This window comes from Clarias gariepinus, chromosome 17 (assembly GCF_024256425.1).
Source record: "Clarias gariepinus isolate MV-2021 ecotype Netherlands chromosome 17, CGAR_prim_01v2, whole genome shotgun sequence".
NCBI classification, from domain to species: domain Eukaryota; kingdom Metazoa; phylum Chordata; class Actinopteri; order Siluriformes; family Clariidae; genus Clarias; species Clarias gariepinus.
Genome location: NC_071116.1, coordinates 858,887 through 875,000, shown reverse-complemented (window position 1 = coordinate 875,000; position 16,114 = coordinate 858,887). Strand labels below are relative to the sequence as shown.

The 16,114-nt window shown below is 43.6% G+C and overlaps 1 protein-coding gene across 1 annotated transcript in view; it reads right to left on the bottom strand.

Moving 5' to 3' along the window:
• The window catches only part of uvrag (UV radiation resistance associated gene), a 54,060-nt gene extending 38,509 nt beyond the window's left edge, over positions 1-15,551 (bottom strand). The window contains exons 1-6 of the mRNA XM_053516168.1: positions 15,260-15,551; positions 9,656-9,773; positions 9,245-9,279; positions 8,433-8,594; positions 5,842-5,916; positions 5,615-5,700 (exon numbers count right to left, since the gene is read on the bottom strand). Of these exons, the coding sequence (XP_053372143.1) occupies positions 5,615-5,700; positions 5,842-5,916; positions 8,433-8,594; positions 9,245-9,279; positions 9,656-9,773; positions 15,260-15,361 (578 nt within the window). The 5' untranslated portion in view covers positions 15,362-15,551. The remainder of the gene's footprint in view (positions 1-5,614; positions 5,701-5,841; positions 5,917-8,432; positions 8,595-9,244; positions 9,280-9,655; positions 9,774-15,259) is intronic.
• Positions 15,552-16,114: the final 563 nt, after the last annotated feature.

The window sequence follows — 16,114 nt, the reverse complement described above, 5'->3', positions numbered from 1 at the left end:
GCTCCGTCCCAAATCACAGCGCGCCGGAATGATGAGAAGTGGACACGAGCTGTCTCATGCCGTTCTCACGCTAGTGTGTCTTCTCTGGCACGGTGATTCTCTTTCACTTAGCAAAGCAGATGTGGAACAAATCGTCCGGACCAGCATGCGACTAACACGGCGCGCCAGCTCACGCAGCGCCACCAGAGACCCGCGCATCAAAACGTTTTGCTAAATGACGTTAGCTGGAAAGTAATCTGTGCTACATACAAGCAGCATAACTAACTGACCAGCTAATACATTACAAACACTAACCATAACCGAGTTAACTCGGCTAATGGCTACAGCTAACACGCAACTCTCACCACATCACTGATGATCAGCTCAGGATTAATTCAACAATGAGTCTTTTAATGAATCTTAGTGAAATGTGTGGTTTCGTTTTGAGAGCGGGATGGTGAGGTTGTCTGCATCAGGGCCCTAAACACATCTGTCCTGGTGTGACCTTCTAAACACCACAGACGCTACCTTCACTCAAGAGGCGACCTAACCAGGCTATTAAACACTCTGATATAATCACCTGACTGACTGACGGATACTGCCTACATGTTTTCTTTTCTCTTTCAATATCTTGAGAACACGAACACACACACACGGTTTCAGTATTTATAATTCAGGTTTCAGGAACTCTCTCTCTCTCTCTCTCTCTCCCAGTGAACACCGACACAAACATTTAAACCGTAAAGTTCAAACAAACACAGAAGCTTAAAGCTGCACTCGGCCCCGCCGTGATTGGGCTAAACACACCGCGGGCGGCACGGGTTTTCCCCAGCGGCTTAATAATCGCTCTAGCGGTGCATAAATCAGGCATTAAGTGCACACACACACACACGGCAGAAGAGACTGAAACATAGCCTTCTGTGTATCGACACGCCGAGCTTCTCCTCCTGCTCCAACACGAGTCTGATTAACAAAACATCCGCTCGCTTCACAACAAGTGATCTGCACCGCAAAATATGTGAAAGAATAACAAACCGGGCTCACACACACACACACACACACACACCCTCTGTGCCTCAGTATTGTGCTTGAATATTTTAGAACTCCTGCATTCTTTTACACACACGGAGCTCTGTAACGTCCTCACAGTATAAGGTGAAACAGGAAGTGCTACAGGAAGTCGTTCCTGACTGATCTCACCCTCGACATGGACTCAGGAATAAATCTGCACTAAAGTCCCTTTCCCACAGCTTTAGTGTGTGTGTGTGTGTGTGTGTAGGTTTTTAGTGAACTCTCGAGAGGAACCCGACCCGAACAGAACCCGTGCTCTGAGTGACACACGAGAGTCTGATCATAAATCACTAGAATAGACTTGAGTGAAGTTAACAGTTACATCATCTGACTGAATAAAAGCAAAATGACGCAAAATAAATTTACAACTTTAACGCTGTGTTTATATTCAGTGTTTATAATTCACCCTGATGATCAGTGAAACACGAGACATGTGAGACGTCCAGCAAAACTCCAAAACGTCCCAGGGTGTCTGTCCTAGCCACTACACCTCTTATCCTAGATGTGATGTCCTAAACTGTCCTAGCTAGGACGTCCCCATTACGATGTCCGTCTCCTTATCTACACTGATACTTCCATGATGTTCGAGCTCTGATGTCATCCAATCTATCTACTCTGTGTCCTATTTACACTTGCTGTCAACTATAACGCACTTGTGCCCTAGGCCCCTTGTGCCCTTTGACCTAGTAATAAAGTTAGGTAGAAGTTGCAAAATCACAAGTTTTGGTTCCCCCAGGTGTTCCTTCAGCTCTCCAGCAGTTTTTGTATGTTCCTTAGCAAAGTTTTACACACACACACACACACACACACACACACACGTTTCTGATTTCATGTTATTGCCGACACCTACTTGTTTTTATAACACAAAGAGAGAGCTAACCACCGCCGTCATGAGGAACACAAATCATACAGCAGCTAAAGGGAATCTCCATCCTCGACACGTGAGCGTGTGAGACGGTGTGTATGCTCGGGCCTCGAGTCCGCTCCTCTGTGGTAAATGAATCTATTTCAGACTGTCTGGCTCTATTTCTGACCTTCAGCGCAAACAGAGCGTACAGCTCGTAAACTCGGGCCTTCAAACTCCATACTGTAATTTGGAGACACGAAAATCACCGAGCAAATACGTCTGGCAGGAACAACACAAACATTCTTCACGTTAAAATCAACACCATCATCATCGCCACGAGTCGGGATTAGCAGTCAGCGTGACTCTAATAACTGTTTTCGCTCAGACGTGCGTTTACATTCTCCTGAGCCAGAATGCGCTTACTGATGACATCACGCTGCTACGGAAACCATGAACAGGAAAAAAAAAAAAAAAAAAAGGGAAACAGAAAGGACGCATGTTACAGCGCAGACGTCTCTCTAATGCACTTTTCAGGGTTGTAAAGAAAGAATGCACTTAACATGAGACAGAAAAGAGAAAGATGGAGAGATGGAGAGAGGAAAGACAGATGAGAGACTTAACGAGATCAAAGGCCTTGTTAAAGCGAAGAGGATCTCCTACTCGAGTCCTAAAGAGCAGAAACACAGCTGTCAGGAGCAGATCAAAGAGCGACTGAGCGGCAAAAACCTCCAACCTGAACTCCATTATGATCTGAATACACACACACACACACACACACACACACACCAGCGCCACAAATACACGGTGAAGTCCAAAAAGCCTAAGCATCACCTCCTGAACTCTGCTCTCTGATTGGTGGCCAGGTGTTGATTAATTCTCTCTACCAGCACCCCTCTACTGTTTATATTAATGCACTGGCTCTGATACAGTTTGGTTTCCATAGCAACAGCTGGTTTAAGGGGATGTGTACAGCACTCGCTCCCCTGATGATACACAGATTAGAATAAACCCATCGACACTGTAAAGTCACTTCATCTTGTATTTATTTTTTTTGCACGTCTGCCCCTGACGTGTTCTGTTCTGCCTCAGTGAGGGGGACACGCGGTGGGACGCGTCTGTAACGTACGGAGACACAGACTGAGTGTGCTGAGTGCCGGAGTGAGTTCAGCGCTGAGCCTCTCCTATCCCATGATCCCTCAGTGACAGAGTGTAAATCACACACAAAGAGGAAGCGAGTGTCTTTTATTTAACGAGTCGTTTCATTGGCTTCCCTGTCCTGCGTCTTACTGAGCGAAAACGACAAGTGAGCAATCGGTCACACACAATCCTCTCTCTCTCACACACACTCTCTCTACATATACATTACTGTCTCACTTCTTAATCTGTCTGCCTTACACTCGTGTGTGTGTGTGTGTGTGTGTGTGTGTGTGTGTGTGTGTAAGTACATATGTATGTGTGCATGTGTTATGAATATGTGAATCAAACTAAAGCCAAGATACTGTACAGACCCTCAATCAGAGCTTCCTCACACACACACACACACACACACACACACACACACACGGTATTACAAACTACAGAACACTGGCACTGGGAGAGAGAAAAAAATCTGTGTGTGTGTGTGTGTGTAGAAGTATGGAGGCAGGAGAAGACACACACACACAGGGACATTCCCCAAAACAAGAACTCACCTGTACATATAAAAATGAAGACAGACACATAAACAGAGAGAGAGAAAGACGGACAAAGAGAAAAAGAGACAGAATGTTAAAGAGACATCCAGAATGAGACAGACAGACAGGGAGCGAGTCGGACAGAGAGAGAGAGAGAGAGACAGAGAGAGAGAGAGACAGAGAGACAGAAAGACAAACAGCGAGAGCCAAACAGAATGAGACGGATAAATATATATAGAGGTGTTGTTGTTATTGTTGTTAATAATGATGTTATTTATATATTTTTATATATACACACACACATACATGTATTTTTATTCATTTATTATTATTTTATTTTTATATATTTTTTTTTTATTTTTGTGTGTGTGTATATGTATGTGTATGTAAGTATATATATAATTTTTTTGAGGGAGGGTTTTTTTTTTATTATTATATTTACCTAATATGATATTCTTTCATATCTAATATGTTTATACTGTATAGGTTTATAAATTCTGATTAATGTAATTTATGTTTTTTAATGGCTTTGGCAACAATGTAATAGTTTTGTTAACATTCATGCCAATAAAGCTCTTCTGAACTGAGAGACAGAGAGAAAGCGATAGAGAGAATGCACCAATCTCCTGATACTTTCTGATGGAGGAGTTCAGCCTTGTTAAAGTGCAACACTGCCATCTACTGGCAGAGAGAGTTACAGCAGGTTACACAGAACTGTAACAGCCTTTTCCTAATGAACGTGAGAGAAAACATTGAACTGCACGGGGCAGTGGTCCAACAGGAACAGGGCAGAGAACCACTTTACAGGAAAGTCTCCTAGCCGAGAGCACCAGAACACAAACAGCTTAGGCTAAGTGCCCTAAAAACAGCATCAGTGCGCTCTACATCAGCTTCCCTGAAGTGCACTAAGCCTTTTGAAATAAGCAGAAGGGGTACAGGCTCCCATTACTCAGCTCACACAGTGTTTTCTTCTGTCTGTGTGTGTGTACAGTGTACTATAGAGACTCCCCTGTTTAGAGCTGCTGCTGCTGAAACAGAAACCACTACAGCTGAAAGTAAACACGCCATCTTCATGATTCACCATGAGTGACCTCTACAGGACAAACTCCTGACCATAAACCCTCACCTACCAAAATGCACGACGTAGATCGGCTGACGTTCAGGAACCTTTGATTCTGTGAACAGATGACTGTGTTGATCAGAGCCCTTAACCCTGTCTGCTCCAGGGGGCGCTGTATCCTGGCTCTGACCCTGCACTCTGACCTCAGCGTCCTAACTGGGATATGTGGATAAATCCTCTCCCTGTGCTGTAAGGGCCATGTGACAAATAACATTTTGGAGAACGTATATTCATGGCCTGCTTGTTCTCCGTGTATTCTGATTTCTAAAGAACAAGTCAGTAAAAAACCCAACAGACTCACTCATTCATTCATATTGCTGTATTTCCAAAACATGCTAGCATTATCTTTAAGATTTAGCCTAGCGTACATCCTGGATAACATACTGTCACTGTTTATTATTGTAACAGTAATGAATAAATACTTCATATTAATAATAAATCTCAACAGTGTCTTAATATTACACAGTGCTCGATTGCTTTTGTTCTCTTTATCCACATTCCACTGAGATCATTCTTTCTAGGATTATTATTTCTACCGTTTACTTTTCAAGCCCTACATTTAATTCATTCATTCTTTAAACGGCTTATCCTGTGCAGGGTCATGAGGGCCTGGAGCACACGTCAGACACACACTCTCTCTCTCATACACACTACACCAATCAGCTTAACCTGGATGTATTTAAACTGTGAGAGAAAACAAGAGTCTCCAGAGAGAACCCACCAAGCATGTCCAAACTCCACACACACACAGACTCAAACCCTTGTCCCTAGAGGTGCGAGGAGACAGTGCTCACCGCTACACCACCTTTAATTTCATTCAAGTCGTGAACCGATGTAGGGACCGAGCATTGTGTAGCGAGGTAGCACAGGACCTAGTGCGAGACAGAGGAGGGACAGACACTGACTCTGGACCAGTGAGCGTACCTGAGAAGGGAGAAGACGCTGTACGAGTTCCTCACAGAGCTCTGGTCCACCTGCAGTAACAAGTTCTTCTTCTTCTCAGAGTGCTCCTGAAAAACACACACACACACACATACACACACACACACACACACACACACAGGAGAACTCAAGAGGAGAACATCTACAGCACATCCACACTGAACAGGACACAGAACTCTGGGATCCTGCATCGGCAGGTCAGGAGGTACCTTCTGGTCCAGGTCTGCTGCGTAGTACCCATCATTCAGTCCAAATATGATCTCGTTAGGACACCGAGACCGGATCTGAGAATGAGATAGCAAAAGGACAGAGAGGGACAGACAGAAAAGGAGGTGTAGAAATGAGAAAGAAAAAAAAAAGAATGACATATGATTAAGCTAGATTTTTATGGAAAAATAATTTTAAGAATTATAATTTTTTTCATTATTTTGGAAGATTTTTCCCAGCTTTTCTCCCTAATTTAGTCGTGTCCAATTCCTCCCCGTCACTAGGGGGCTCCACATTAAGGCTACTACTACCACTCAGTCGGGAGGGCCGAAGACTATCACGTGTTTCCCCCTGAACCATGTGACGCCAACCGCATCTTTTCTAACTGCTTGCTCACGCACCGCTGGGGACGGCGAAACACACTCGGAGGACAGCGCTATCCGCTCCTTCCGCGTGCGGGAGCTCACAGACGCCCCTGATTGGCTGTAGAGACGTGATTAATGTGGGAGCACAAAGTACCTCTCATCCCTCCCCTCTGAGAGAGCTCGGCCAATCAGCTCTCTCTAGACCTCCGGCTGTGAGAGGTTACAGCATCACCCGGGAATTGAACTCGCGATCACTGGATGATGGGGCGAGCACTTTACCACTGTCTCTCCCTCACTCTCTCTCTCACAGACCCCCTGTCTCTCCCTCACTCTCTCTCCCAGACCCCCGTCTCTCCCTCATTCTCTCTCCCAGACCCCCGTCTCTCCCTCATTCTCTCTCCCAGACCCCCGTCTCTCCCTCACTCTCTCTCCCAGACCCCCGTCTCTCCCTCATTCTCTCTCCCAGACCCCCGTCTCTCCCTCACTCTCTCTCCCAGACCCCCGTCTCTCCCTCACTCTCTCTCCCAGACCCCCGTCTCTCCCTCACTCTCTCTCCCAGACCCCCGTCTCTCCCTCACTCTCTCTCCCAGACCCCCGTCTCTCCCTCACTCTCTCTCCCAGACCCCCGTCTCTCCCTCACTCTCTCTCCCCTCCCAGAACCCTTTAAAGGGGTCATACAGGCCTACATGCACTTTTTTAAGCTGTTTGGACTGAACTGTGTGTTAGGAGAGTGCGTACACAACCACTCTACGATGATAAAGAGCCGCCCAGTGGTTTTCTTTTCGTTTATTACAGTAACATCCCCCTTCTGAAATCAGGCCAATCACAAATGCCTGTCGATGTGACGCCAAACCGACAGAGGGCGCTCCTACACAAGTTGATTGACACTGGTGTTTTAGCAAAGACCCGCCCCGAGTGAGAAGAAGCTGTCGGCCATTGTTTTTCGCCGCTGGAGCAAAATGGCGCCTAAGCGAGTGTTGTGTACAGTTGTTGGGTGTAATAGCGAACACAGCAGTCGTCATTCACTACCTAGGGTTAGTGACCTAGGGTACCTACCTAGGGTTAGGTATCTGAGCCACTGAGGAGGCAGTGGCTGAATTTAGTTTTTAAAGCTAACGTCCCCGCTGATTTACCTAAATGCGTTCATGTTTGCGATAATAATTTTTCACCAGACTGCTTTATAAACGCGGGTCAATATAAAGCAGGTTTTACTAGGAAGCTGCTCCTAAAAATGGATCTGTACTAACGCTTCGTGTTCCTGCTTCATCTTCACCAGGCTCGGTGAGTGTGATTTATTTTACTATGACTCTTTGCAGATCGCCTTTTCTAATAATCACGATGAATGCGGAGTGTAAGTTAACTTATACTCTCATAGAACATGGTTATGGCTTCTTCTCTATGTACATCGGTCTCTATATAATCCCTAATCGCCCGTTTATAATAAACAATGCATTAAGGTGATTGTCTAGTTGCAAACTGTGTACGTAGTCGGAAAACTATATTATGCTTACCTTTGTTACGTTAGATGGTTTATAACGATGTCTGTCGAAGATTAAGAAGTCATGTAAACACATCAGTAAACACATCGCGTCTGTATCTCTCTCAGTAAGTTTCTCCGCTTTATGTTGTTGTTGCTCGCGGCAGAGTAACAGTCCGTTAATTCATGCCCATGCAGTGATGAGAAAGACAAATTGAGTCGATGCATGTCCATTATTTTAATTTCTGCGTTGTCAGGTGATATTACAAACTTCCGCGTAGGTTCCGTACTTAAATCAAACCAAAAACGACTGAAGAAAACAGGCTCAGGCTCTATATTACAGCGTTTTCCAGTTTGGACTGCATTACCCACAAAGCATTGCCCGCACTGGACTACACTTCCGTGGCTATACCCCACGTGTGTTGTGAAGACACGCCCCACAGAACTGGGGGGGGGGGGGGTCAGGCTCAGCAGAGGTCATGAGCATTTAAATTAGCATGTACTGAAACAGGTTGCTGAGAACAGAGCTAGTTTTTACCAGGTAAAAGTAGTGTTTTTTTACACAATCCTTTTAAATTTTTAATTAACGTATAATACAAACTTTTCATTAGGACCCTAAAGATCATATTAACATTTAATGAAAAATATGATGTGTAGGACCTTTAACAGGACCCCAGGAAAGCTTTAACACTGTTGCGGAGGCTCACTCCTGTCAGGTCACTACAGACACACAGTGAGAATAAAAGCTGACCTGCTGCCCCGTGTATTTCAGGCCGTCCAGGTTCACCTTCCACTCGATCAGCAGTTGGTACTGTTCTTCTCGTCCGCCCCAAATCCGAACCACAAAACACGAGACTGACGTGTCCAACAGGTCCGGCAGCATGGCAAAATCCAAACTGCGCCATGTCGGGTTCTACACACACACACACTTCATTACATCAGTGTACATTTGATTTTTAACCTTAGTGTGTGTGATATTAGGTGTACATGTTCAAATAAATGTGAAGTGAAGGGGGGGGGGAATAACAGAGAGACAGATACAGGAAGTTGGAGGGTAGAAAAGACAATAGAGGTGAGAGGAGCTGAAAGTGAGATAAAGAAATGATTTTGTGTGTGTGTGTGTGTGTGTGTGTGTGTGTGTGTGTGTGTGTGTGTGTGTATTAACAGGAAGGAGGTGAGGAAATGAATAAAAAAATAAAAGACAAAGACAGACAAACTGCAGGTCAGACGTACAGACCAGCTTGCAGATTTATTCTGCTGTGAACAGCAAAAAAAAAGAAAAAATGGTGTGTGCGTGTGTGTGCGCGCGCGCGCGAGTGTGAGAGTGTGCCCAATTATGATGTAAATAAATAAGCAGGGCTCTTTCTCAGATTTCACAGGATGTGATTATTTATTAAACAAAGCGACGGTGGTTTGAGACTCTGGTCCGAGTTAACAAGCTTCAGTTTGATGTAACGTCCGTTTTATAATCAAATTCTAATCTAATGGTGATTAAAGAGTTTGTGAGTCACAGGTCTTATTGTGTGTGTGTGTGTGTGTGTGTGTGTGTGTGTGTGTACTCACCAGGGAGTCTCGGATCACTTCGCTCTTGTAAAAATCTGAAACAGGAAGTGGAGAAAGGACAAGCTGAATGGTTTCTGTACACATCTGCAACATGAGTGTTTTTTATCCTGGTTTATCACATCTGTTTATCCACACTGCAACATTTACAGCAAAATTAAGCAGGTTTCTCAAGAGCAGATCTTTACTCTGTAGTGTGTGTGTGTGTGTGTGTGTGTGTGTGTGTATATATACGTGTGTGTTTCAATCTGAGCTGTCGATCAAACATGAAGGCGACTTTAAGAGCTGAATAAACCAAGTTATAAAGTTAACGCGACACACTGAGGCTTTAGCTTATCAACAGTCAGACAGTTAGCTACAGCGGCTAACCAGGCGACGAGGCGTGCGAGAAAGAGACAGCACTTTGATTTTCACCTCTGGAGATGCGATCGCCTGAACACAGGTGCAGGGTGAAGTACGTGTCCAGCAGCGGAGAGTGGTTTCTGTTCACAATGTTCCTCGCTGCGATGCTCCTCAGGTGCCGCAAACGCCTCTGTCAAAAGAGACAAGGGAGAGAGAGAGAGAGAGAGAGAGAGAGAGAGAGAGAGAGAGACATGGTGAGTTAAAATCAGTCAGTAAACACACAAAAGCAAAATAAAAAAAGACTGGCCCTAGTGGGTGTGGCCTAATATGTAATGAGTCCAGCAGAGAATCAGCATTTAGCCTCACAGGTATAGAGCTGTGCTTAGCTTCACCAACTTTTCTCCACAAAGTTATCTTTTGTTTGCTGCGTTAGCCTTAGCTAGTTTGGTCAGCTTTCGGTTGTTCTCAGTTCTCGCTTGTTTGTAGCTTAGCTTTGAGCTCTTGGGGTCACCCAGTGCTCAGATGTGAAGGCTGAAGGAGGTGATTAAGGGATGATGAATTATTTAGGTGAGAGGAAATTCATACACGCTCTATGGAGCTGCTAACGTGTACTGAGGGTTTTATTACTGGGACGAGGCTGGTGTGGAACTGCTGCACTCAGACAAGCCTCTTTTGTGTGTGTGTGTGTGTGTGTGTGTGTGTGTGTGTGTGTAGGCATGTGTCACTATAAAACAGTGAACACATCCATGACCTCATTGCTGGACGTGAGAGAGAGAAGCGAGAAGTTAACACGATCCACTCTGGAGCAGGAGCAGGGAGGAAACGTGGAGAACAACGGCTCCTCAGAGAACACGTTTTATGGATTTGTGTGAGAACATGACAAGAAATCATAAGTGCATGTGTGTGTGCGTGTGTGTACATGAAAGCCTCCCTATTGCTGTTGTCTCACCTGACCTGCCCTAACCCCCTCCCCAACACCAGCCCTCTCTCTCTAGGCTCAAATCTGAGTCACGGGGTTTTTGCTGTAGGATTAAACACCACTTACACAAACACTCCTGTTGTTCAGTGGGTCACTAATATCTCGTGTCAGGTTTAGATTAAGTTCTTGACCCCTAATAAACAAGATGCTCAGGATCCTGTAACACTCAGGAAACGTGAACACACCATAAAAACAGAAAGACTTCATGGTCAGATTTCCGCAACTTCCTGTAACACAAAGCCTACAAATACAGATCACTTTCTACGTATATTATTACTGACTCATTCCAACATATTGGTATGCACAAAGTACTGGCACCCTTCTCCCTCATCTGCACCTTCCTAAAGGGAAGTGTGTAACATAAAACCTGATCTGGAGCCAGGCGTTACATTACAGCACCTCTCAGGAGGTCCAGGCTTGAAGCATTTCATGATGCATAAGTTTACTGGGAAATAGATGATACGTTCAAGATTTCTACATGTCAAAAATAAATAAATAAATTGTGAAATACACAGCCTGATCTACAGAGACAGTCACACTCATTATAAACCTCAACTACAAACTAGTTAAACACAGCTTTCTGATCTGAAGCCACACTTGATTATCCTGATCAGTTAGTTCACTTCACACATCACTAAGTCATGGACCTTTTCTTTAAAGTTGTACATTTCCACAGTTGACTTTTTCCTCATGTATTCCTTAATGCCGCTGATCTACTCTACTGCTGCTTCTCATCTAAATTACAGTATAGAAATATAGTTATATAACTGAAGAATCTTGTTGCAGAATCACAGGTTAGTAAACAGTGCTCATGTTCTGGTGAAAATCTCTTGTGTTTATCTGTCTAACAAAATGTCCCAGATAAGAACTATAATAAAAAGGTGTAATGAAAAACTGCTGTCTGAATTGACTGAATAAATGTGATGAACTTATAGCACAATATGGTTTTTTTTTTGTGATATCACAAATATTCAGTACTCTTAAAACACCTAGAATCAGCTGGAATATATTCATTTCTTTTCGTTTTAGATTTTTTGCCGTTAATAAAAAGGATCATGTAACAGCCACTTATCTTTTTTTTTTTTTTTTGTATGTTCTTAGTAAATATTTACATTTAGTCATTTGGCAGACGCTCTTATCCAGAGCGACTTACATTTTTATCTTATTACACATCTGAGTAGTTGAGGGTTAAGGGCCGCGCTCAAGGGCCCAACAGTGGCAACTTAGTGGTTGTGGGGTTTGAACCTGGGATCTTCCGAACCGTAGTCCAATGCCTTAACCACTGAGCTACCCCTCAACTCTTAAAGGTTCTTTGATTGTTACTCGATTATTTAAAACTCTTACACACACACAAAAACGCCCCACTCCCCACCCCCAAAACTATAACACTTTCAGAACCTTTTAGTTCTACACAGAACACAGGGTTCTCAGAGGAACAAATGAGTAACCTTTAAAGTTCTAGATTTGCAATATTATAAAATCTAAACAGGAACTTTTATTTAGTGTGTCTTAATTATACATTTATAGTGTGATTAGAGGCGTAACTAACAAACAGTTAACAGTGACCATATAAGCAAAACAAAAAACAAAGAGAGTGGTTTTTAAGAGTTTAAACATTATCAGAAATTTTTAACACATTTGGCAGTAAACATTGAACACTTGAATGTTTTTTTTTTCCATTTAAAGTGACTGACTGCACCACAGCTCTGTCAGTAACTCAGGACTGCGACACTGACGGTGTATTACTGCGTTCTGAGCGTCACTTCCTGAAAACCGAACACACTCCACTCTCAGCTTTCACTATCCCTGTCTGATCTTGGTATTTTTTTCCTTCTCATCCTGGTTTGAATTTTCTTCCACATTCCTGAGTGGAGTGTGTTTAGATTCAGGTCACACTCTTATGCTTCAGGCTCACTCCATAACAACAACAACAAAACACAACAGTTGAGGTTAAAACTTATTGCATCACAGAACTTAGTTTAATGATCATCAGTTTAGCACGTTTACAGAGGCGTGATCACACACACACACACACTTACACACACCACGACACATCTGTGCTGACTCTCCTCGCATCTGAGATAACAGAACGAGCGACGTGCACGTTCAACACTCAGTAACGTCAGAAAACAAATTTTATTAAAGTAAGATTCAACACTGCGTTATTAAACAGTCATTAAATCAGGGAATTCACACTTTCTCATCAGAAACACACTTCATGATTTACGTTCATGGCATAATAACCATGTAATAACTAAAATAGCTACAACACTAATTTTCACTGTTAGAACACTGCAGCAGCTATAAACACTCGTCTCCTCACGAGATTCAAGTTTTTCTGTCTGTTTAGGTTAATAAGAGAAACAGCTCGTCATGTGACTGAGAGACCACAATGAAGTGTAAAGTCTTCTGTCCTGAAGATGTGTGAAAACTTACAGTTACAGCTTCACCTCTGAGTGTTACACAGCACTGACACTGGAGACTCCTTCCTTCTGCAAACTTCATCACACCAACATTCTAATCTGTTCAGTAAAGGTGAGTTATGAATTGCGATTCCTATGTGTCGATCAGCGTGTGATCAGCACTGGATAGTTTTTCAGTTTGATCACTGGACTGAACCGATTCCGTGCCAAGTACATAAGCTTCTGAGCACTGCAAAAAAAAAAAAAAAAAAAGCTTTTTTTATGGTACTACGTTATCAAAAATCAGGGGTGTTAAAAAGCCACAGATCTGACTTTTTATCCAAACTATGTGAATGAATTAGTCTCAAACCCATTTTTAGACCAATCTCAAGACCACGTGTGCCAATTAGTGTCGCTCATGCACACCAGAAGCTGTACTTGGCCGTCCGCGTGCTCAATACTGCCCAACATTCTCAAGACTGAACAGCAACAGAAACACATTTTTATGCTGTTACATTAGATAAAAAGATAGACAGACAGACAGACAGACAGACAGACAGACAGATAGATAGATAGATAGATAGATAGATAGATAGATAGATAGATAGATTACTGATCCTGAAGAAAATTCCAGATTTTAAAAAATAACTATCAAAAACACACAAGTTAAAAGTCTCCGATTTGTCTTTTTCTCCAAACTCTGGGAGCGAATTAGTCTCAAGCCCACTCATTACACACGCCTACAACAATCTTAAAACACAGCGAGCAATAATTTGTCGAACATCACGTGCATTAGAAGCCCGGCGTGTCCATGTCAGAAGACACACGCGCACCCGTGTGCTCGCAGCCACTCAACGGTCACTCGCTCACTGTTATTAATACTTTGAAGGCATCGCAGTTTCTTTATAACCATACAGGTGAAATATTTACACACTCTCATTGTGTGTTAGGAGTGAATTAATTGCCAAATTTGTTTAGAAATAATAATATAACGCACTGCTCAGTAACAATGTTAAACTCCTAAATTTTAAGTTATTTCGTGTTGTTTAAATGCAACACCTGCTTTTTTTAAGTAATAAAATCAGGTGAATGTGTAATATCGAATCGATACATTTAGAGAATCGCAATTTTTATAGAATTACAATTTTAATCAAATCAACACCCAAGAATCGTGATAATATAGTATCAGGAGGTGACTGGTGAACCCCATCCCTAATGTTTAGTCAGAATTTAAATTCTGTTAACCTGAACAAAGCAGACTAGCTAAACTATCAGCAAATAGGAGTGAATATGGTCATGGTTTGTGTAAAAATAGCCTAGTGAAGTACATGTAGATAGCAATTCCAGTCAGGTGTTAAAAATGCGCACGCGACGGATGAGGTTAGCATTAGCCTTCAGTTCAGATCAATACATTTCGGCTGTATAATCACGTCGAGCTGTGTGTGTGTGTGTGTGTGAGAGAGAGAGAAAGAGAGAGAGAGAGAGAACGCTCTGCACTGCCATGTTTGTTATTCAGTAAACCGTACAAAGTTGTGAAAGCTTCACATTCCTTTCGCAGCTTGTTCACTTCACCAGAGAGCTAACAGCTAACCGCTAGCTAACCCGCTAACCTGTGAGGAGAACTGACGGGGGGCGACCCGAATCTAACGACTTTTTAAAGACCCTACTAAGTGCTCGCGCTCTAATGGACCAATCAAACGAGCCGCAGAGGAAGGCTCGCGGTATAAAAAGCTCGCGCGGCGCTGCAGTTTCCAGGCATGGACAGAGGCGGCTCAGAGCCTGGACACTCAGACAGACAGAGAGTGTGTGTGTGTGTGTGTGTGTGTGTGTATAAAAACGACTCTCTGTCCCACTGCAGCCTGCCCCGTTATACACACAAAACAAAACTGAAAGAGCCCGTACAGTGTTAGGAGCCGTGACTGTGAGCTAACGGCCCGCTTCTTATTATTCTTATTATTATATAAACTTCTCCCCCTTCACGTTCCGTCATGCTTTAACACACACTCAGGAGGGAGTATTAACTCTATTATGACTCTCTGCTGGGATTAAACCTTCTAAAGCCCTGTGGAGAGACTCGACATGGGTTCTCGTGTCAGAGCTGGTGAGGGTTTAATAAATAACGGATGCTAACTCAGTTAGCCAGGCGAGTCCAGGCCCGGCTGTGGTGATGCGCTCAGACACAGGCACGTGACTCAATTAAAACCTGAGTTTTTTGACGCTAAAGCTAAGATTAAACCCGTGTTTGGGCGGGTTCGGTGTTTTGCTGCCCGGTGTCCCCGGGCCCGGTGAGGTTACCTGCTGTGACGTGAGCTCGACATGCACGGCTCGGGAAGCTGCAGCTCCGGGGTTACTGACAGGACTGGACCCGAGCGCGAGATCCCACACCGAGCTCATCATTACTCCTCATGAATCTCCTCATCCCAGGTCACTCATCACCGCCACAAGCCTCCAGTCGCGTCCGACGCTCCGCCGAGGACTCCGGGAGACTCCGCGGCTCTGCAGGACAGGAACACCGCAGCATAAACACAACTAAACTCTCCCTGACGGAGCCATTGTCCGAGCGTGATTGGGGCAAAATCCTGCCTGGGACGCTGATTGGCTCCAGCGTGCTGTCAATCAAACGTACAACCCGTGCAAAGGCGGAAGCGTAAATCTGAAACGCGATAGGACAGAGTGTGTGTCAATCGTCACGAATGGGCGGGAAAACTCCCTCTTCGCGTTTCTGTGCGGCCAAATCCGAATCAGATACCTAGTGCCCTATATAGGGTACATAACTCTCTACACTTGGGCTTGCATAGTGCACAAATGTAAGGAGAATAGGAAAGATTTCGCCATAAGCCTAGATAGCGGCGATCACGAGAAAGAGATTAGTTGTCACGTGATTGTGAATGATCCATAAGCTCATGAATAAACCGGAAGTCAGTGAACACTACTGCTAAAAATAATAAGAACAGTAATAATAATAATAATACAGCAACACTTAGTTTCGGTTTGAATCATGCATACACATTAGAGGCATGTTCAAGTCAAACCGAGACTAGATGTTCCTATAGTCATGGCTATTCATTTTGCAAAAACATGCAATATATTTATTTATATATATATATATATATATATATATATATATATATATATATATATATATTATTA